This window comes from Trichosurus vulpecula, chromosome 7 (assembly GCF_011100635.1).
Source record: "Trichosurus vulpecula isolate mTriVul1 chromosome 7, mTriVul1.pri, whole genome shotgun sequence".
NCBI classification, from domain to species: Eukaryota; Metazoa; Chordata; class Mammalia; order Diprotodontia; family Phalangeridae; genus Trichosurus; species Trichosurus vulpecula.
Genome location: NC_050579.1, coordinates 8,316,516 through 8,337,280, shown reverse-complemented (window position 1 = coordinate 8,337,280; position 20,765 = coordinate 8,316,516). Strand labels below are relative to the sequence as shown.

General features: G+C 48.6%; 1 protein-coding gene across 1 annotated transcript in view; it reads left to right on the top strand.

Annotated features, from left to right (window-relative positions):
• Nucleotides 1-20,765, top strand: part of USP40 (ubiquitin specific peptidase 40) — a 61,679-nt gene that overhangs the window by 16,197 nt on the left and 24,717 nt on the right. The window contains 9 exon segments of the mRNA XM_036766347.1: nucleotides 2,314-2,418; nucleotides 3,861-3,968; nucleotides 6,081-6,172; nucleotides 6,174-6,415; nucleotides 8,117-8,198; nucleotides 8,489-8,663; nucleotides 9,874-9,958; nucleotides 11,019-11,089; nucleotides 12,203-12,531. Coding sequence (XP_036622242.1) covers nucleotides 2,314-2,418; nucleotides 3,861-3,968; nucleotides 6,081-6,172; nucleotides 6,174-6,415; nucleotides 8,117-8,198; nucleotides 8,489-8,663; nucleotides 9,874-9,958; nucleotides 11,019-11,089; nucleotides 12,203-12,531 — 1,289 coding nt within the window.

Genomic DNA, 20,765 nt, shown 5'->3' with positions numbered 1-20,765 from the left:
TGCCCTCTTCTCTTCTCATGGGTACTAAGGAGGTAACCAGCTTGGGTGGCCAGTGCTTACAGGCTGTGGGGCCTTCATGTCTGCCCTCTCAGGCAGGGAGGGGGTGGGGGTGGGCCTGCTGATGAAAAGCAGCTCTCAACCTGGCACTGTAGATACAGATACAGGGATGGGAGATGATGCTTGCCTACGTGGAGTTTCCATTCTAAAAGAGTGGTAGCCAGGGATGAACGGCCAGGTGGGACTGATTTGATTTGTATTTTCAGAACTAGGCTAGGAAACTGGGGTGCGTGGGGACAAGAAGGGCTCTGATGAGGATGACCAGGACTGATGAGGAAGACCCCGATTGATGGGGATGACCATGATCCCTGTCTATGAGGATAGCGCTGACCGATAAGAATGACCATGACCAACGAAGACGACCATGACCAAAGAGAGCCATGACTGATGAGGATGACCATGACTGATGGGGATGGCCCCGACCAAATGAGAATGACCATGACCAATCAGCAAGACCCTGACCGATGAGAATGACTATGACTGATGAGGATGACTGTGATTGATGAGGATGACCATGACCGATGAGGGTGACTGTGACCGATGAGGATGGCCCTGATCAATGAGCATGACCCTGACCGATGAGAATGACCGTGACTGATGAGGATGACCATGACCCCTATCGATGATGATGGCCCTGACTGATGACAGTGGCCATGACCAATGAGGATGGCCATGACCGATGAGGGTGACCATGACCGATGAATACCTTGACCAATGAGGATGACTGTCACCGATGAGGATGACCATGACCCCTATCAATGATGATGGCCCTGACTGATGATGATGACCCCTGTGATTGAGGATGACACTAATTCCTGGAGCATGGGTAGGGGTTGAGGGGTGGGAGGAGGAGAACGAGTTTGAAATGTCAGAAGCCTGTGATTAGAGAGTTATGTTATGGAGTGTTATGGAGATAGCCAGAGAGGTGGGTCTGGGTCCAAGCTACAAATATGGCAGTTTAAGATGCCTGTGACTTGATGGATTTGGTTTGAACTTCGGACTCTGCACTTGGCCAGTTTGAGCATGGGCTAGGGGAGGTGTCTGACCTTGGGCAGCTTTGCAGATTTGCAAAGGGCTTTTATCCCAACCCTGCAAGAATAATTTCTGCATTTTCTAGATGAGGACAGAGAGGTTCATTGACTTAATCCTAATCACATAGCTGGCCTTGGATTCCTAGAGTCATAGCTGGAAGGATCTCAGTGGCCCATGAGCCCACTTGCTCATTTTATGGAGCTCTGAAGCTAGCCCCAAGGGCAGCCCTCTCCCCACTCCTTCTCGTGATGGTGTGGCTTCTGCCTGCCTGCCATCCAGTTAGGGAGAGAAGCCACATCATCACAAGAGGCAGCAGGGAGAGGAGACCAGGACAGAGGGAACTCTGGTTCCCAGGACCCCTAGAGATGGGTGGCGGGCAAGATCATTCAAACGTCCCTGGGACTCTTCCTGAGACAGTAGAATGCATAGAAGCATTGGTCTTTTTTGGAAACTAACCTGCAGATTCATCACTTAAAATCCAAACTGAGCTCTTATGACCCACACACAAGACCCAACATGTAGAACACTGATCAGTATCAGTAATGTTTCCTTGGAGAAAGACTCCCCTGCCAGTGATGAGATGTGTTGTGGAAAGGCTCCAGCCTACTTAAAAGAGGGAAGGGACAGCCAACATGTCTGAGAAGATAATATGGTGCCAGACATTGTGCTGATTATTGGGGATGCAAAGAAAGGCAAAAAAAAAGACAGGCCCTGACCTCAGGGAGCTACCATTCTGATGGGGGAGACAAGCTATAAACCAGTAGGTGCCAGTGGGCCAAATAAGAAATCATTAACAGATGGAAGGCTGTGGTGTTAAGAGGGGTCATACAGCCTGCCATGTGAGGTCTGTGGCCCTTTTCCCTGCCCCTCTTACCTTGTGCCCCTTCCATTTGACGGCTGTAGGTCCCTGGGCTGCTGCCTTTTCTCATTCTAGAAGGTGCCCATGATAGTGGCTGGCTTAGAAGCAATGGCAACTACACTGAGATTGGCCTTGGAGAACGTTTTTGAATCTCTCAGTCAAGCCGTGGTCTCAGGTCCCCCAGCTTGGAGAGTTGACATGTTTATTGAGAAAGTGAAAAAACTTTGCGCCTTCATGGAACAGCTGAATTCAATGTCCTTGCTTGTCAGCTATGCTTGTTCAGTCCACGTGGGCCTTTGCTCATGGCCATCCTAGTCTCCTGACTGTATTAGTGCCATTGACCAGGATGTCCTTGTTTTTACCAGGAAGATGAGTCAGAATCGGTTGCAAAGGCCAAGAGTTTGAAGGACCTTCCACGTGTACAAGAAACTGATAATCCGTTAACAGTCCTCAAAAATATCTTATCACAGGTACGTTGTGTCTTGAACCCTTCCTTCCTCCCCTGGAGGATGGGTCTCCCTCCCCCAGCCTTTTGCACTGTGCCAGGTCCGAGTCTGGACAGCAGGTACTCAGGCCTCAGGGAAGCCGGCCCTGGACTTTGGTCTTCATGTTATGTTCATTTAGCAGACTCCTGCTATTGCTCCAGCAGCAAGTTTTCATTCGGGAAATTCCACTAGAGAAGGAGAGGCTTCCTGTGTGGCCAGGAGGACCAGACATGGCCCTTGCCCTCCAGGAGTCCTCTGTCAGCTTGTGTGGGTGGGTGCACACATCCCACCTTGGAGGAGGGGGCAGGGCCTAGGGCTCTTTCAGCTGGGGGCCTTGAGCAGGCCTCATGGAGGAGGTAGCCCCTTGGCTCCACCTGGAGGGCTGAGACTTGGGGGCGGAGTAAATTCCATTCCTTGAGGGAAGAGACACTTTGCTTTTCTCTTGGCATCCTTGGCACCCAGCACAGGGCCTGGCACATAGACACTAGGCTGCCAGACAGACTGTACTAGGCAGGATCCATAAAGTGTTTTAAGGCTGGCAGGGTCCTTGGGATATAGGCTCTCATTTAATCCTCCCAGCAGCCCTAGGAGGTGGGTGGGTCATTGCTGTGTGATGAGGCCATGGAAGCTCAGAGAGGGTCAGAGAGGAGCCCAGAGCCCCTCAGCCAGGAAAGGTCCATACACAGAGAAGGATGAGGGCAAGCAGGATGCAGAAAGGAATCAGGAGGGTCTGCTGGGCTCTCCTTTTGAAGCGTAGACCTCAGGCAATCAGAAGGGTTTTGATGGGTCGAGAGATGAGACCAGGTGACCCAGACAGGGAGCTGGAGGCAGGGAGAGGATTTGGGAAGCAGTTCCATTTACCTGGCCTCACAACTTATTGGATGAGGGAAGAGCTGGTGATAATCCAGGGGAAACCTCCGGGGCTGCCAAGCAGAGATGTTGAGGGAGTGAAAGTGCCCCCAGGGCATTCCAAACTGGCAGGAGGAAGGAGGGACGGGGTGAGAGAGCATGTTAGCCAGGGGATGGTGGTGGTGCTGTTGGCTGAATGCTCTGGATGGCCTCCAGGGTTCTGTTCTCCCCAGAAACCAGGCCGGGGAGATGGAGCCAGCAGGGACATGTCAAGTTGGGGGTCCCTGCAGGGGCCACCTTGCCATGGGGTGTGGTGAGGACACTCACAAGATGCCCCAGAATGGAGTGTGTGGTTAGTTCAGCCTCATGACCCAGGGGCTGGTTGAGCCTTGGGCTCTGCCCTGCTCCTGGAATGGCCTCTCCTGGAGGGCAGGAGCCCTTTGGCTTGTTCCTTGGGCACCTCCCCTCCTGACACAGTTCTGTCTCAGTGAGTGTTGATGTTGGAATTGACCATTGGCACCCTGCTTCTCATCTCGATGCACTTTTGTTCTGATGTGCTTCAATCGTTCTTTCTGAAGGAGGAAAACAAGCTGATTCCTGTGGACCAGCTGGGTCAGAAGCTCCTGGCTAGCATAGAAATATCTTGGAACAAGAAGTATCGGAAAGAGCACGGGCCCCTACTGAAGGTAATGGCAACCCCACCCGCCTGGGCCTCTTCTCTGGTCCTCTTGAGTCTGGGAACATTGGCTGTCAGAGCTGAGCAAGGCTCCCCCTGCCCCCAGGGGAACAGTTGGCCTTGGTTCCTGTCCCACAAGGGATGCTTGCTGTCTCCAAGCAGAGCGGGCATGCCAGCACCCTTCCATGCCCGGGAATCCATGGGCCTGAGCAGGTGGCTTGGGTTCCACCTTGTTCTAACTCTTTCTGGCCCAGTAGGCAAGATGAATCAGCATTCTGTGGTTTTACACTCAGCCTTCCTTGAGGTCCTGGGCTGGTGTGGTCATCAGCATGAATGGTTCAGACCTCTTAAGAACATCCCCTTTTGCAGAGGCAGATCAGCACCAGCTGTGCACTTAGTAGGAGGTCAGTCAGACAGTAAATGTTGAGTAAGCATCTACTATGTGCTGGGCACTATGTGCTAAGAACTGGGGATACAAAGAGAGGCAAAAGACAGTCCTGGCCCTCAAGGAGCTTACGGTCTAATGACTGAGACAACATGCCAACCACTGTGTACAGACAAGACATGGAAAGGATACACTGGAGAGAATCTCAGGAAAGGCACTTGTAGTGTGGGAAAATAAGGAGGGCTTCCTGGAGAAGGTGGCAGCCAGGAGGTGGAGATGAGGAGGGAGAGTCCCATGCAGGGAGCGCAGCTAGAGAACAGCCAGGGTCTGGAGAAGCAGGTTCTTGTTCAGGAAAGTCCCTAGTTTGAAGAGTAGGTGGGAGAGCTTAAGAGGACTGGAGAGAGAGGAGGCCCTTTAAAAGCCCAACAGGATTTTGTATTAGATTTTGGGAGTAATAGGAAGCCCATGAGGTCATGTGGTCAGATCTGCACTTCAGGAAAAACCCTGAGACCTCAGTGGAGGCTGGACTGGAGCAGAGATCCTCCCCAGGAGAGCAGAGCAGCTCCAGAGGATCTCCACGGGGCCTCCGTCTGGGTTTTAGGACTGCTCCTTGGGAACTAACTCAGGCTGTCACCTTCAGCTCCCCAGGTCTCCTGGCTGAACATGGAAACATCATGATCAGGGAGGGCAGTTCTGGCCTTGGCAGGAGGGCTGTGGGGTAGTCGTGGGACCTTCTGTTCCAAAAATGATAGCAGTTTGTCTTGATTTGATCCTCATAACCAGGGCTTGAGAGGACAAGCTCAGGATGCTGTGGGTGGAGTGCACCATGCCGGGAGGGCACCAGGCAGTAGACCTAGTGCTAGGCTGGGGGCAGGCCAGGCTAGTTGGCCAGAGATAGGCAGAGGGAGGGCAGGCTGGACTTTGACACTGTGGAGGTCTTTATCGGAAATGCAAATGTAACTGACTTCATTTATTTGGCAGCTAGATCGCCATTGTCAGCATTGCACAGGTAGCTTGAGGCAGCAGGAGACAAGCAAGCCCCAGGCCCAAGTCCGCTGCACCTCAGGGGTGCTTTCAACGCGCATTTCTCTGATTTTTTTGGAGCATTCTTTCCTATGGTTGTGGATGGCTTGGATTTCTTCCTTTGAGAACTGCCTGTGCATTTCCTTTTTTCCATTTGTGTCCTGGCAAACGGCTCCTACTCTTACAGATCTGAGTCACACTGGGGCACAAGTGAGGCCAGGGGCTGTTGTCTCACTCCAGCAGGCTCTTTGAGGGTGGGACTTTGTGGCTGCGAGGTGGCCCTGGGGCAGATTTGATCTGAGTACCCTGCTCTGGGCACGCAGTCTTTTCTTCTTCCTGCATTCCCAGAGGGCTTGTAGGCACCCTTTTACTCAGGACCCTGCTGTGACTGTCTCTTAACATGGTCACCTTTGTGGATGAAGAAAATGGACCTGATGAAAATACCCGAAAGCGGGTAGAGCAGAGGGCACCAGGGTCATGATGCCCTGAATGGAATAAACACGGCCCTTAACCTGGAGTCTGGAGGAGGCCGGGTCTGAATCTGCTTTCCCTCTGGACTATGTCCTTGTGTGTAAACTGAGTCTTAATATGTCTGGGGTTCCAGTGATGCCTTGCCTCTGGGCCTGGTCTCTTAGCCCTCTCTGGGCTCCCTGCCTCTGGTGGCCGGGGTCCCCATTCAGGGCATGGCTAATTGAGCTCTTCTTTCCTTTTCAGTTTTTGCACGCCCATTCCGATGAGTTTCTCCTTAGCTCCAACCCCAGCAAGGTCTGTCTAAGGAGGGACGCTAGTCCCCCCCCGGTCATCCCCAGCTGAGTGTAAGCAGCCTGGTCCCACAGCCCCTTCTTGTGGCGAGGGCCCCAAAGCTTCTGGAGCAGAACCTGCTGGGGATCCATGGCCGGAGGTCAGCGCTGAAGGCCCTCATTGGTTTGACATCAATGATTCGCAAGTGGAACCCATCCAGGAAGCAGACATTGAGAAGCAATTCCAGGGAAAAGAGAGTGCCTACATGTTGTTTTACCGGAAGACGCAGCTGCAGAGGCCTCCAGAAGGTATAGGACACGGGCTTCTGAGCCTCAGCTTCTGTCCAGAATAGTAGAGACCAGGCTTCACTCGTGTGGAGGCTGATTTCCCTTCTTTATATAAGACCTGGGAAGAGGACAGAGGAGTGAGAGGTCCTCAGCAGCCTGGTGTGGGCCAGGCACTGTGCTAGCCTAGGGGCTCCAGAAGCAAACAGGGCCCAGTCCTCATAGATGGGGGTGTGATCCTGTCAGGGTGACTAAGCCAGGCTGGTTGTTTGTGTTCCTGACCCTTAACTAGCTACCTGAGTCCCTGGTGAGAGACTCCGCCTGTCTGTGCATTGAGGTGTCAGAGCACCCAGTACACTGGGCCTGGGCTCAGGAGGACCTGAATTCAAATCTGGTCTCACTCACTGACCAGCTGGGGGCCCTTGGGCTAAACCTCTATCTGCCTTATTTTCCTCCTTTGTAAAGTGGGGATCCCCAAGGTGATTGTGAAGGTCACTTGTAAGAATCGTAAAGTACAGAGCAGCACAGGGCTTGGCACACAATAAGTGTGCTTGAAATGTTAGCTGTTGTGATTATTATTATTGCTGGGATCTCTTTTGCAGCTGAGGGAGCTGCTGGGGGGCTGTCCTGGGTCAGAGGTGGGGCCTGATCCCACGTGTTCTGGCTCTGAGTTCAGCTTTGGGTCTAGTCCTCCCCGGTACCTCTCATTCCCAGCCCCTGGGGCTCCAGGCTTCTCATTAAGACTGTAGGCCGCCCTGGAGTTTCTGTCCTGTTGGCTAATGGGAGACAGATTCTGTTTGCTGCCTTTCCCCTTAGGATGCTGGGTGCATATAGTCCGGTCAGTGAGTGCTTCTTATTTGGGGAACCCACGAGTGCTCAGCATTATGGGCCTTTCTCTAGGTATGGCCCAACTTTGTCACGGGAATCTGAATTTTCAGTCATCCCTGGCCTGCTTTTCTTCCTCCTTGCTCCCCTCTTGAATTAAAGTAAGGATTTTCCCACTGCTAAGCCAGTAGAGCAGCATGGCATTCCACCATTCTCTCTTAAGCTCAGAACTAACATTGGAGGCTTCCAGAGGTCTTTGCTATCTGGTTTTATCTTGCCCTCCCTCCTAAGGGAACCTTTGGTGTGAAGTGGGTGATTATGTTTTAAGCATATGTGTTGTGTCTCCCATAGAATGTAAGCTTCCTGAGGGCAAGGGCTGTTTGTTCTTTCTGTCTTTACATCCCCGCTGCTAGCAGAGTATTAGACATGTAGTAGGAGCTTAGTAAATGTGTATCAATTGATTAGTGAAGGAATAGACTGAGAACTGGATCAGTAGGGCATTGTTCTTCTGTCCATGGCTGGATGTGGGCTAGATACATGGAGGATGCCTCTGGGAGGGGCTATCGATCCCTGCTGAGTGACGGGGCATCACAGAGGAAGACTCCGGGTGGCAGATAGTGGGCACTCCCCCAGTGCCTGGAGGACACAGCGAGGCCACGAGGCTGGTGGACCTGTGGGAGGCAACCAGATGTGTCCACCAAGCAGCCTGTCCTGTGATTCAAGGTGGTGCTACAGACTGGCCCATGTGGGCCTCGTGCCTGAGGAGCAGAGTGATTAGGATGATCCCCAAAGACATGAGTCCAGCTCTAGGAACTGATCCATGGGGCCTGGCCTGGGGCTCACGTCCTGAACCTCCTCACCTTTGGCTGACCTCACATTAACTAGGGTTTTTGTTTGCAGCTCAGTCCAACCCACAGTACAAGGTTCCGAGTCACTTGCTCAGGGAGGTGCATGAGGCCAACATTGAGCTACAGAAAAAGAGGTAAGTCCACCCAAGCTTGGGCTAGTCTGTGGGCTTCCCAAAAGTCAAGCTGGACTGGCCGGGCTGGATTCTGCTCAGCTCCAGGGTGGCAGTCCTTGGGGAGGGGCCGAGTTGGCCCCGAAAGCTGCCTACGTGGGGCCTCGAAGTGGTGCTCTGGATCTTCCTCAAAGGTCTGTGGTAGCCAGTCGGTCTCGTGGTTCTAGAGTTTTGGGGGGCAGGGACTCTTGGTGTTGGAGCAACTTTGAGGGTCTTCAAGGACTGATTCCTTCTTTGGCTGTGGCGCTTTCCAGGGCAGACTATGACTCTGTGGTCAACAACCTAGACCTGCATCTCCACCTGGGCCCTTGCTATGAGTTTTATAGTGGGGCCCTGCACCCCTCTTCCTCCAGAGCAGAAGACTGCATGTTGGACTTGACCATCGATAAACGGAAAACTTTAGGTGATCTTCGGCAGTCGGTATTTCAGGTAATGTACGTTCACACGGACTCGAGCCTGCTTGCTAGTCAAGGTCCAGATGCTGATGCTGCTTCTCCCGTTTCAGCCCTGGGCATGGGGAGGGCAGTGGCCTTTGTGTGAGGAGAGTGTAAGTGAATGTGCCAGAGCCCCAACGTAGCTTCCCCTTCCGGACCCAGCTGTGCCTGTTGGCCCGGCCTTCAGGGGCTGGAACATTCCAGGGCAGTGGTTTATTGGCTGAGGATGAAGATTAGCCTGGCGCCATGTTATTCAGTAGGGTTGTTTCATTGGTGAAGGTGAAGTTGCCAAAAGCAGGTGGTGATTCAGCAGAAGCATTAGACTTAAGATAGCTTCACTGGCCCAGGCCTTTGCTTTAATCATTTCTTCAATTAATGTGTCCATCGAGGAGCAGCCTTGGAGGCAGGAAGTCCTGGGTTCAAATCCTGCCTCTGACATCTTTCAGCAAGCCATATGACAGCTCCCCGGGCAACTTCCTGAACCTTTTCCTGTCTCTTTGAAGTTGCATGTGGTGGAGAAAGAGCTGATCTGCATTGGTTAAGTGGGTTTCCTCACTGAGAATTAGCCCTGTCAGTGTTTTCAGTAATGGCACCAGAAGTTTACTGGGTCCAACCCCTTGAGTTTACAGGTGAGGAAACCGAGTCCCAGAGATGAGCAGGGGCTTGTCTAGTCACATGGTTAGCAAAGGTAGAGCCTGGGGTTCAAGCCCAGAGCCTCTAGCAACTGTACACTTTCCCCTGCATCCAGGCAATTTTATTAAAAAGGAAACAGTTTCTTTTCCAGGTCAGATGCCATTTGAGTAGGGTTCATCAGGTACTAGCCGAGCTCCTTGCTAATTGGAGCCTTTGAAGAATGACCCCCAAGATGTCACCTTTTGTACACAGTGTTCCTTGGCAAACTGTCCTCCACTCCTGAGTGGTCTCAGGGCCTGTTTTGTTGTGGGCTAGCCTTGGTCAGGCGAATGCGGAGGCCTCCCATGAGTCTGAGCACCATGCCTGTGTGGGAGCCATGCACCTCAGGCTGGGACTCATCCTTCCCACAGATTTCCAGGGGCTTACGGAGGCAGGCCTCCAGCCAGTGTTGGAACAGGCAATGGGCTCTCTCAGCAGCTCAGAGCTCTGTGAGGCAGGGTCTTCCAGGTCAGCCTAGAATTGTTTCTGGTCTCTGGCTTTGTGCAGCCCTATCTTCTTTCCTTCGTCTCCAGCTCCTGGAATTCTGGGAAGGGGATCTGGTGCTCAGCCTTGCCAAGCTCGTGCCTGCAGGACTCCATGTTTGCCAGGCCCTTGAAGGTAGGCTCCCTGTCCTCGGGCACCCCCAGGACTTGAGTTGGCTCTCCAGCCTCCCCTGTCTGCCCCCACCCCTTAGAGGGAGCCTGCTGCAAGGGGGCTGGAGTCAGGCCAAGCCCAGAAAGGGCGTAGGGGGTCTGAAAGGCTCTGCCTTTACATGTGCTCTGAGACATGAGAGCTGTGAGGCCAGACTGGCCCTTGTCTCCTACTTGCCTGGGGGTCCTCATCTCCGACTCTCCAGCCACCCTCCTTTCCACCGTGTTTGGTGGATTAGGAAAGTGGATGTTGAGTCTTTGCTGGAGTGAGGAGATGGATTTACTAACTGCCACCTTGCACAAGCAGCACTTTGCATTGGTCCTGCAGCTGGTGCCTTTTGTGATCAGTGCGCCAAGAGATCTTGCCCAACACCCTCATCTCTGGCCTCGTGGGGCCCTCAGCTTGCTGCAGAGCTGAGAGCAGGACATGGAATTCTTGAGGCGGAGTTCTCCACGTGTGCTTCCTTCTACAGGGGTGCCCTGGGCCCTTACCCCCCTGCTCCTGGCCCTCAGTGTACAGAAGGGCTGCCCACAATCTGGGGAGCTGGGATGGGAGCCCCACATTTCTTGCCAAAGCTTCATGCTGCCTATCATCTTTACCCTTTGTCTTCCACACTGTCCTCAAGCCCTGCTCACAGTGGAATCCAGTAGTAAATCCACTTCATGGCATTTCTAGCGATTCTAAGGTGGAAAGAGCATGTGTGCAACTGACCTGTCCTGCTTCCCAGTCCTGCCATGCCCATTCAGGACAGGCATCCTCCTTCTCTGCTAGAAGTGTGTCCTGGGGGGGATCTCAGCCCTCAACTTCTTGGACACCTCCTGCCACTGGGGGAAGCCAGACAGACAGGGCTTAAACCCCCATTATGAGTTGGCTGGCTGAAAAGTAAATAAGGTTATCGATTGCCTTTGTCTCTCCAAAATACCCCTTGAGTTACAAATGCTCCGAAAAGGGCTGGGTGCAGAGAGGAGGCAGACACTGTTTTCCATGGTGGTGACAAGTGGTTTCACTGGTGATCCCATCTTTGTAGGAGATGAACTGACATTGCATGAAATTGAAATGACCGATGGGGAAGACATCTTTGTGTGGAATGGGATGGAGGTAAAACATACTTCAGGAAATCTTTACTATGATTTAAAACTTTAATATCATTGCAATAAGATAACCTGCTCACAGCTTAACGAATAGTTCTGATTATGCAAGAAGAATTAGAAGCTAGGAAATGGAAAAGATGCGAGGAATCTCAGCTGCTCCACTGCTCTCGACTTGCTTTGAGTGCTTTAGTGCTAGTTAATCTTTCAAAGCTGGAATTTGAAAGTGATTCGACTGAAAAATACTGTTTTGTGATGATGGCTTTTCATTTGTTGAGCTTGAAATGCCAGTCCGTTCATCAGGGCTTTCTGGAGCACCTGCTTTGTTCCTAGCGCTGTGTTAGGGCATGTGAGGGCCCCCAGAGAAGTATAAAGACACAGCCTTACATGCCCTGAAGGCGCTTAACATCTCATTGGGAAGATAAGACATGTGGAGGCATATGAGTCACAGTATCCTGAGGTAGATAATTGCATGCCAAAGTGGCCGTACAGGCAATAAGTGGATGTAATTAGCTACCTAGGGTGAGGCCAGTCTTCTTAGAAGAGGCAGGATCTCACTGGATTTAAGTAGCAAGGAACTGACCGTTCAGGTTGGGTCCAGAGCCTGACTAGAGGCTGTCGGAGGAAAGGGTTCAGAAGGCTGCCCCTGCTAGAGGGGCTGGTTCGTATAGGGACCTAACAAATGGAACGTGGGAAAGGTCAGTTGAGAAGAGCCTTAAGTCGTAGGTTAATGAGTTGGGATCAGTCTGGCAGCACAGAGGGCAGGCTCTGAAGGCTTCTGGGCAGGGACGGTGACGTGAGAGCAAGGTGGCACTTTAGGAAGCATAGTCAACCCCCAGTGGTGTCCAGGATGAACTGAAGGGGGGAGATTGGCTGCCTGGAGACCAAGGAGGGCATTCATTGCCTTCACCTTTACAGAGGGCTCAGATGAGGATGAACATGAAAGGACTGGCAGGAGATTTCGAAGCCATGATTTGTGGACTTGTTATCCCAGGGACAACTAGGAACATTTTCATTGCTTAGGAATTATTTGAGACTGTTGCACTCCTAAACTTTTACTGTATTCGACTTTGTTTCAGTCAGTTCGGATCTGACCATCCTTCGTCTTGACGTTGTTCCACAGGTTGGTGGGGTCAAGATTCCAACTGGTGATGATGCTGTTCCCATCCTTTTGAACATCCTTCAGTTGACAAATAACAGTGATGGAGCAAAGGGGCAGCCGTTTCTAGAAATCCACCACGTGTTTCCATCCAATGCTGAAGTAGGCACCATATTCACGGCCGTAGCATGTCCTGTTGGCATTGTCCTGGTGAACATTACAGGCTCTCGAGATCTTGAGTTAGAGAACTGGTCAGTCATTCCCAAGGAGAACTTTGGAAGGACCTTCAGAGCACAAGGCCTTCAAGATGGCAGCTCCGTGTGGATAGTGAACTCCAGCAGCTATGACCAGAGGTAACTGACTCTTCAGGTGAGCCGAGCGGATTTTATTACCAGGCCTTCCATCTCCACCCTCTTTTGGGAATGACAGCGTTTAGTCTTTGTGACAGTAGGGAGATCATAAGTGATTGGGTCTGAGTGGCTTTGAAGCACGTGCTGTGTTGAATGAAGGACATATTGTTACTGCAGTGGGGACTGAGAAGCAAGTTTCTGTAATGATAGATCTGTCTTTTTGGTTCCAAATTGGAGGTGCGTTCCCACAGAAACCAGTTACTCAGTAGAATGAGTAGAAAACTGGGTGAGGAAGGTTTTGTGTCTCCTGGGACAGCAATGTCCGCTGGCCAGGTCCCTCAGGGCCTGTTGCCTTATGGGTCATTTTAGTCCCTCCCTGGTCAGCATCCCTTCCCTTCCCGTCCTTCTGCTCATACTTTTGGATCAGTGATGGAATACTCGACTCCTAGGTCACCCATAAAACAAGGGGTCTGCTCTTCTCTGAGTGTTACTGAGGTTTTCTAATGTTACATTCTGTGAAATGGGTTCTTTCCATCCTTTGTACAGATTTCTATCTGACCGCTCAGAAGCTTTAGGCACTTCAGGAGTGCTTATTTACGTTGACTGCCATTAATCTGGCATTTGAGGGAGAATGATAACAGACATACGTCATTTGTCTTTGGGCAGTTTGCCATAAGACCAAAGTGATTCGAGGTAGTGACCGTACACTGGCCACTCTGGCTGTGGCCGTCCATAAAGCAAAGACAGATTCAGGGCTGGCCCTAGGTGCCGCGTGACTTTTTTGACTTCCACATTGATGGGAGAAAAAGGGGGTACTATTTTTAGACTATCTCTAAATAATAAACGTGAGCTGTAGGGACTCCAGATGTGAATGCTTTGTTTAAAGACCAGTATAGTCTGAGCAGAATTTCTGAAGACATTCTGTTTAAGGGAGTAGATCTCTCTAATACTGATAGTCTTTTTTTTACATCATCGCAATTTCTCCCTGAATCCTCCCTCCTCTTTCCCAGAGAGCCATCCCATAGAATGGGAAGGTTTTAAAATGAAAAAGAGGAAGAGAAGGAAAAAGCATCAGAACAATACGTTAAAAAAATATAAAAACAGACAGTGTTCCACACCTGGGGCCCTAGGAGTTGGGGGAGATGCCTTCTCATATCTCTTTTTTGTTACACCTCTTCCTTTGAAGTTCGTGCTACTTGTCTCTACCACCCAGTGAAAATCTTGGTGGCTGTTGTCTACAGGACCCTCTCCCTCCACCCCTATCCAGGTCACTCCCCTTCCTTCCTCAATGAGTTCAGTACCTGGCTTGGGATTTTTGTCCTCTCCCTAGCTCCTGCCCTCATATTCTAGGACTTCAGCATACATGTTGATTCTCCTTCAAACTCCCTGACCACTCAGTTCTTCAGCCTACGTACTTCCAAAGAGCTACTCCTCTACCCCACCCCAGCCACAAACAAAGATGGTCATGTGCTTGATCTTGTCATCACCCACAAATGTACCACCTCCGTGTTTAAGAATTCCAAACCTCCTTATTTGACCATAATCCATTGGCTTTTCACATCGCCCTCTGCTTTCTCTTACAGCCCTACTCATCATCCTCACTATGACTTCTCCAATTCCGTGACCTCTTGATTGTCTCCCACTCTGTCTTCCCCACACTGGCCACTCTCTCCTCTTCTCCCCATCTCAACTCCTTGGTGAACCAATTTAACTCTACCCTGTCCTCCCCTCTTGAATCCCTGGCCCCCTCATCACATCACTGATTATGTCCACCCAAACCTCAGCCTTGGATCACTCCAGTCATTCATTGCCTTTGCATCCACACGCCTATTTCTGAAGGAAAGTGGAGGAAATCATGCCACCATTCTGCTTGGTTCCACTACCGATTTATGTTATACAGTCTTAGCTGGGCCCTCACTGCTGCCAGTTAGTCCTACCATACCTCCCTTCTCAGCTCACTACCCCACTCTCCACCACAGCTCTCCCAAGCCCTCTCATCCCTCCTCAGATCTCCTCCTTCTTTCCTCTCTCTCAGTCAAGAACCTTGCCTTATATTTTACAGAAAAACTGAGACCGTTTGTCATGAGCCCCTACTTCTCTCCTCTTCCTCATCTTCTACCACTCAGGTGCCTTTCGTCATTCTCTCCTGTCATTGTCTTCAGCCCTGTCTCATGTGATGAGGTGGCCTCACTCCTTACCCAGGCCAACCCTCTACCTGCTCAGGTGATCCCATTGTACCTTGTCCCATCTCTCTGTCATCCCCCCCTTATTTTCAGTCTCTCCTTCTCTCCTGACCCCTTCCCTACCACCTACAAATGTGCCCATGTCTCCCCTATCCTGAAAAAGGCCCTCATTTGACATCTCTGTCCCTGCTAACTATCATCCTTTATTTCTTCTGCCCTTTGTGGCTAAACTCCTAGAAAAGCCTGCGTACACCGGCTGCCTCCACTTTCTCTCGTCTCACTCTCTTCTCAACCACTTACAGTCTGGCTTCTGACCTCGTCATTCCACTGAAACTACTTTCTCCAGATTGACCAGTAATCTCTTAGTGACCAAGTCCAGTGGTCTTTTCTCAGTCCTCATGCTCTTTGACCTCTCTGCAGCCCTGGACCCTGTGAGTCACTGTCTCTTCTTTGATACTCTCTTTTCTCTAGGTTTTTGGGTCACTAGTCTCTTTGTTCATCTCTCCCTTCTCTGACCACTCCTCTGTCTCCCTTGCTGGTTTCTCCTCCGGGTCGCACCCTCTAACCACAGGTGTCCCTCAGGGTTTTGTCCTAGGGCTTCTCCCTCTATGCTATTTCACTTGGGGATCTCATTAGCTCCCATGGATTTAATTACCGTATCTATTCAGATGATTCTCAGATCTGCCCTTCCTGCCCCAAACTCTCTATGGAACTCCCGTATTGCATCTCCAGTTGCCTTTCAGGCATCTTGACCTGGATGTCCAGTAGACAGCTTAAACTCAGTATGTCCAAAACACAACTCATTATCTTTCCTCTTAAACTGCCTCCCCTGTTCTCTTCCCTATGCAGAGGGCACCCCCATTCTCTCAATTCCTCAGGCTCCCAACTCAGGAGTTATCTTGGACTCTTCACTCTCTCACTCTCCATATCCAGTATGGTGCCAAGGCCTGTCAGTTTCACCTCTGCAGCATCTCTTGTTGATTTTACCTCAACAGCATCTCTGGCTTTCACCTGCAGCATCTCTTGTCAGGTTCATTTCCTGAGCCTCTCATGTCAATTTCGCCTCTGGAGCATCTCTTGTAGATTTCACCTATTCAGCATCTTTTGTCAGGTGCACCTCTGTAGCATCTTTGGAACATACCACCCCCTTCTTTCCTTTGACACTGCCCCCACCCTAGTGTGGGCCCTTATCTTCTCACACCTGGACTATTGCAATAGCTGCTGGGCAGGGGGTAGGGGGTGATGTGGAGTGCTTGCCTCAAGGCTCTCCACACTCCAATCCATCCTCCATTTATTCACCAAAGTGATTTTCCTAAGGTCTGACCATGTCACCCCCTACTCAGTAAACTCCAATGACTCCTTTCGTCCAGGATCAAATACGAAATGCTCTGTTTGGCCTTCAAAGCCCTTCATCACCCATCTTTCTCCTTCCTTTCCAGTCTTCTTACACCTTACTCTTCCCCATGTCCTTTTCAATCCACTAACACTGGCCTTCTGGCTGTTCCATGAGCAAGACCCTCCATCTCCGGTCATTTTCTGTGGTTGTCCTCTGTAGCTGAAACACTCTACCTCCTCTGTTGCACCTACAGACCTGCCTGGCTTCCTTTAAGTCCCTACTAAAATTTTACCTTCTGCAGGAAGCCTTTTCCGTCCTAATTCTGGTGCCTTTTTCTCTGCTCATTATCACCTATTTATCCTCTATATAGCTTGCTTTATATATATTTGTTTGAGCTCCTTGAGGGCAGGACCTATACCTGGCCCATAGTAGGCACTTGGTAAATATTGATTGAATGATTAGTTTTGCAGTGTTAATTTAACTTTCGATAGTTTTGTGGTGTGGGTGGGAGGTGAATCCTTAGGGTTGTATTGATGTGTTTTGCATTGGTAGTTGGGGCATGCTTTCCCACAGTTGTTAACTATTGTGGGTTTTTTTTTTTTGAGAATCATTTGTCTAGATCTATTGATACTCCCTCCCCTCCACACCCCCAATCTCTTGAGATGTGTCTTTTGGTCAGATGTGTATATGCTTGCGCACAGGTTCAGATATGTGGACATATGTGTGTGTGTTTATTAGGTTTCTTGGCTGCCAAACTTGTATCTGAAAAGTTTTGATGCAAAGATTTTTTTTTCCGTGTTTGACTCCTTTTTCTTATCCTTGATGCATTAATTTGGTTGAGCAGCTTTTCAGTTTCATGTAAGCAAAACTACCTGTGTTATCTTTGTGATTACCTTTAGTAAAGGACTCATGTCCCCAGAGCTATGAGAGGTCTTGTGATCAGTTTCTCTTCTCATTTTGTAATAGTGTGATCTTTCATATTCAGGTCCTGGATCCATGGATCCATGGAATTTCCCCTATTTGTGGCAAATGATGTTGCTCTCATCCCAGTTTCTGCCGAACTGCTTTCTAGTTATTCCAACATTTCTAATCAAATGGGAAGTTTCCTTTCTTAACTAATTTATGTTTTCAGATTTACTGAGCATTTGTTTATTGAGCTCTCCTCTATTTTTATACAACAAGGCCTTCATCTCTGGGCATTGTATAGTTTGTTGCATTTATTTGTTTCTCTGTTTTTTAACCAAATGGCCGCTGCTATGTAATATGGCTTGATATCTGGAGGTGCTATTCTCCTTCCTCCCTCCCTTTATCCCTCCCTTTTTTCATAATTTCCCTTGATAATCCACATCTATTGTTTTTCCAAATGAATTTTGTTAGTTCTGTAAAGTATCCCTTTGGTAGTTTGATTATTATAGCATTAAAACTGTAAATTAACTTTGGTAGTCTTTTCATTTTTATTATATTAGTATGGCCCAGGCATGCATGTTGAATATTCCTCTAGCTATTTAAATTATTTTTTATTTCCTTAAGGAGCACTTTATAATTGAAACTAGTATTGAATGTACTTTGGTAAATTGATTCCCAAATACTTTATACATTTTGAAGTTATTTTGAATGGGATTTCCCTTTATTGCCTTTTGGATTTAATGATGATTTCTGTGGTATTTTTTTTTAACCTGTAACTCTGCAGAACTCATTGTTGCAGTAACTGCTGATTGCCTAGGATTTTCTAAATAAAGCATCATGTTATCAGTGTATAGGAATAGTTTTGTCTCCTCTTTGCCTAGCTTTAACACCTTTAATTGTTTTTCTCTTTTCTTACTGGCATTGCTGGCATTTCTAGAATTATGTACAAAAAAATGACAGGGAGAGTGGACACCCTTGCCTGCTTCCTGTATTTACTGGAGAGCTTCTTCATGGTTCCCCATTGCATAGGAGAAGCTTTTGCTTTACATAGAGATTCTTTATATTTAAAAAACCAAAATGTATCTTTAGGTGTTTACTTTGCGATTTGTCTATTTTTAGCGAAGAAGAAGGCTGTACTTTGTCCTAGGCTTTTTCTGAAACTATTGAGTCACTCTTGAGATTTGACATGTAATGAGATTAATTTTGCTGATTGTTTTCTAATATGCCATGCCTGTGTCCTGGGTCTAAAGTCCACTTGGTCTTGATGAACAGTTTCTTTCACAAGTTGCCATAGTCGGTTTGATGGGATTCTATTTAAAATTTTTAAATACTTTTCTTCCTAGTTTTGTTTATTCTCTTGTGATTTAGACATTAGCTCTATATTCAACTCAAAAGAAGTTGGGTAGAACATTTTCTTTCACAATTTTTTCTGTGTGTTATTGGTATTAATTTTCTTATGCTTCCATCAGGATTAGTAGTTTTTTTTCCTTTGGTAGTTCCTTGGAGCTAAAGTTCTATTTCCGTAGTGAAATTAGATTATTTGGGATCTCTGTTTGGTCTTCTGTTAGATTGGGTCTTTCTTTTTTTTTAATGTATTCTTCTATTTCTTTGGCATTCTGTTTTGGTAGCATATATTTGTGTTTAGTGGGTTAGGATCTTTTTTTCTTCTGGTTTTATTGTGATTTCAGCTTCATCATTTGCTACTTTATTGATTTGATTTTTCTATCTTTGTTTTTAATTAGGTTGACTAAAAGTTTTTTTTTCTGTTTTGTTAAGTGTATGTTTTTAAGGATATTATTCACCCCACCACCAGCACCCTACCCCTCAGGACTGCTTTAGTTACATCCCAGAAATTTTGTTATGTGGTTTCATGATCATTATCGTCTTTTACGTAATTTCTAATTGTTTCTGTGATTTCTTCTTTGACCCACTTGTTATTTAGGATTTCATTGTTAAGTCTTTATTTAGGACTGTCTTTTGTTGTACTCTCTGAACCACACATTCTTTTTATTACATGATGGTCCATAAAAGGTGTGTCTACTATTTCTGCTTTTTCCCATTGTTTGCAAGATTTCTGTGCCCTAAGAAGTTGTTAGTTTTTGTGAAAGTTCCATGTGGTGCTGAGAAGTGCACGTATTCTTCAAAGTCTCATTTAGAAGATGCCATAAGTATTTTAGATCAAGTTTCTCCAATAAATTGTTCAATTCTGTGTTTTCTATATTTTCCCCTTTTTCTTTTAATAGTCTCTAAAAATGGGTTAAATTATTTCCTCACTTGTGTTTTTTTGGTTGTATTTACCCTTTTTGTGTTTCTGTTGTGTGGGTGATTGCAGCTATAACAGCCTGCTCCTGCCTGGATTTTTTATATAGGAATGCTTCAGATGCTTCTGTCTTTGTGGCGCCGATGATGAGGTGCAGGTTGGCATGGTATGTCAGTCTGGCTTGTGACTTGATCCCCCTTTGCTTTGGTGAATGTGCTCTCTTCACTCTGGTAGTTTTTCGCAGGTGCAAAAGAGTTTTGTGTTGCTGGATGCTCTCCTCATTCTATTTGGAAGGCCTCTTCCTGACCCCTGTAGAATCACAGGGTTTTCTCCTGGAGGCTGCCTGTGTATTCCTTGGCCTCGGGGCTTTGTTTTTGCTATTCAGAAGTCCTGGGATGTTTTCTTGGGGGTCTTCTTCCTTATGGTGGGGAGCTTTTTGACTTGTCAGGTTCTTCTGGAAGGCCCATGAGCCTATTGTCTGCAGCCTGACTCCAGCATCTCTGTCTCATGTAGGGAGACCTCAGTCCCTCTTTGCTTCTCTTCTTTAGAGGGTTCTCCCCTTCCTTGGAGCCTCATTTCCCATTCATTCCCTCATTCACTTCTTTGAAGAGACTCACCACCCCTGGTTCAGGATTTCTGTCTTGAAGCACAGGAGTTCTGTCAATTTGTTCCTGTGGAATGGCTTTCAAGATTCACGTTTTTCTCTTGAGCCATTTGGAGCACCTGACTATGATTTGATGTTCTTTTGGGGATCCTCACTGTCTTCTGTACCACCAAGGGTTGGGTGTCTCAGTTATTAAAGGACATTTGTAGTGGTTGGGATGCCTTGGTGGCCACCTCCCCTTTGCTGTTGATTTATCTGCTTGTGCTCTGGGTTTTTAAATGAGTTTTCTTCCTTCTTCATTCTTTAGTGGTTGCCTGCTTTCTTACTTTTTTCCCTTTAAGGGTGGGCTCTTGGGGGCTAGGCCTCAGAGCTATACCCCAGCCTCTTTCCCCATGCGGTATTCACTTTTCACTGGCCTCAGGCAGTGGGGGATGACAGACCCGACCCCATCTGGATGTTAGTCACTTTTCCTTCAAGCCTGGCACTGGAGTTCCATGTGCTCATATGACCTGTCCCATTTCCCTTGGTTCTCTAGTTCCCTGACTGAGCTCAGCTGCCCCAGGCTCAGCAGGCCCACCTTTCTGTACCTCCTCCTTCATCACTGGTGGCTGGATGGATTTTAGGTTCACCCCTTGTTGCCGCTGTTGAGTGCATCCCAGATCCCAGGCTGGTGCTACCTTGTTAGACCCTGGCCCTGCTAGCAAGACTGGGAAATGCTGGGTGAGAGACTTAGGGGTTAGCATCATCTCCCTCTCAGTTCTAAGACTGTTAGCTTGTTAAGCTTCTTGGCATCTTGGCCAGTGCACAGCATTGTTTTGGAGAGCTGATGGAGGCTCATCCCATTCCTCTGTCTTGCTAATAAACTAACTTGAAGTTTCCGATATAGAAGTTCTCACAGTCAGTGAAACCAGGTAACAGTAGGAAGCTGAAGGTAACTGGCAGCATGGC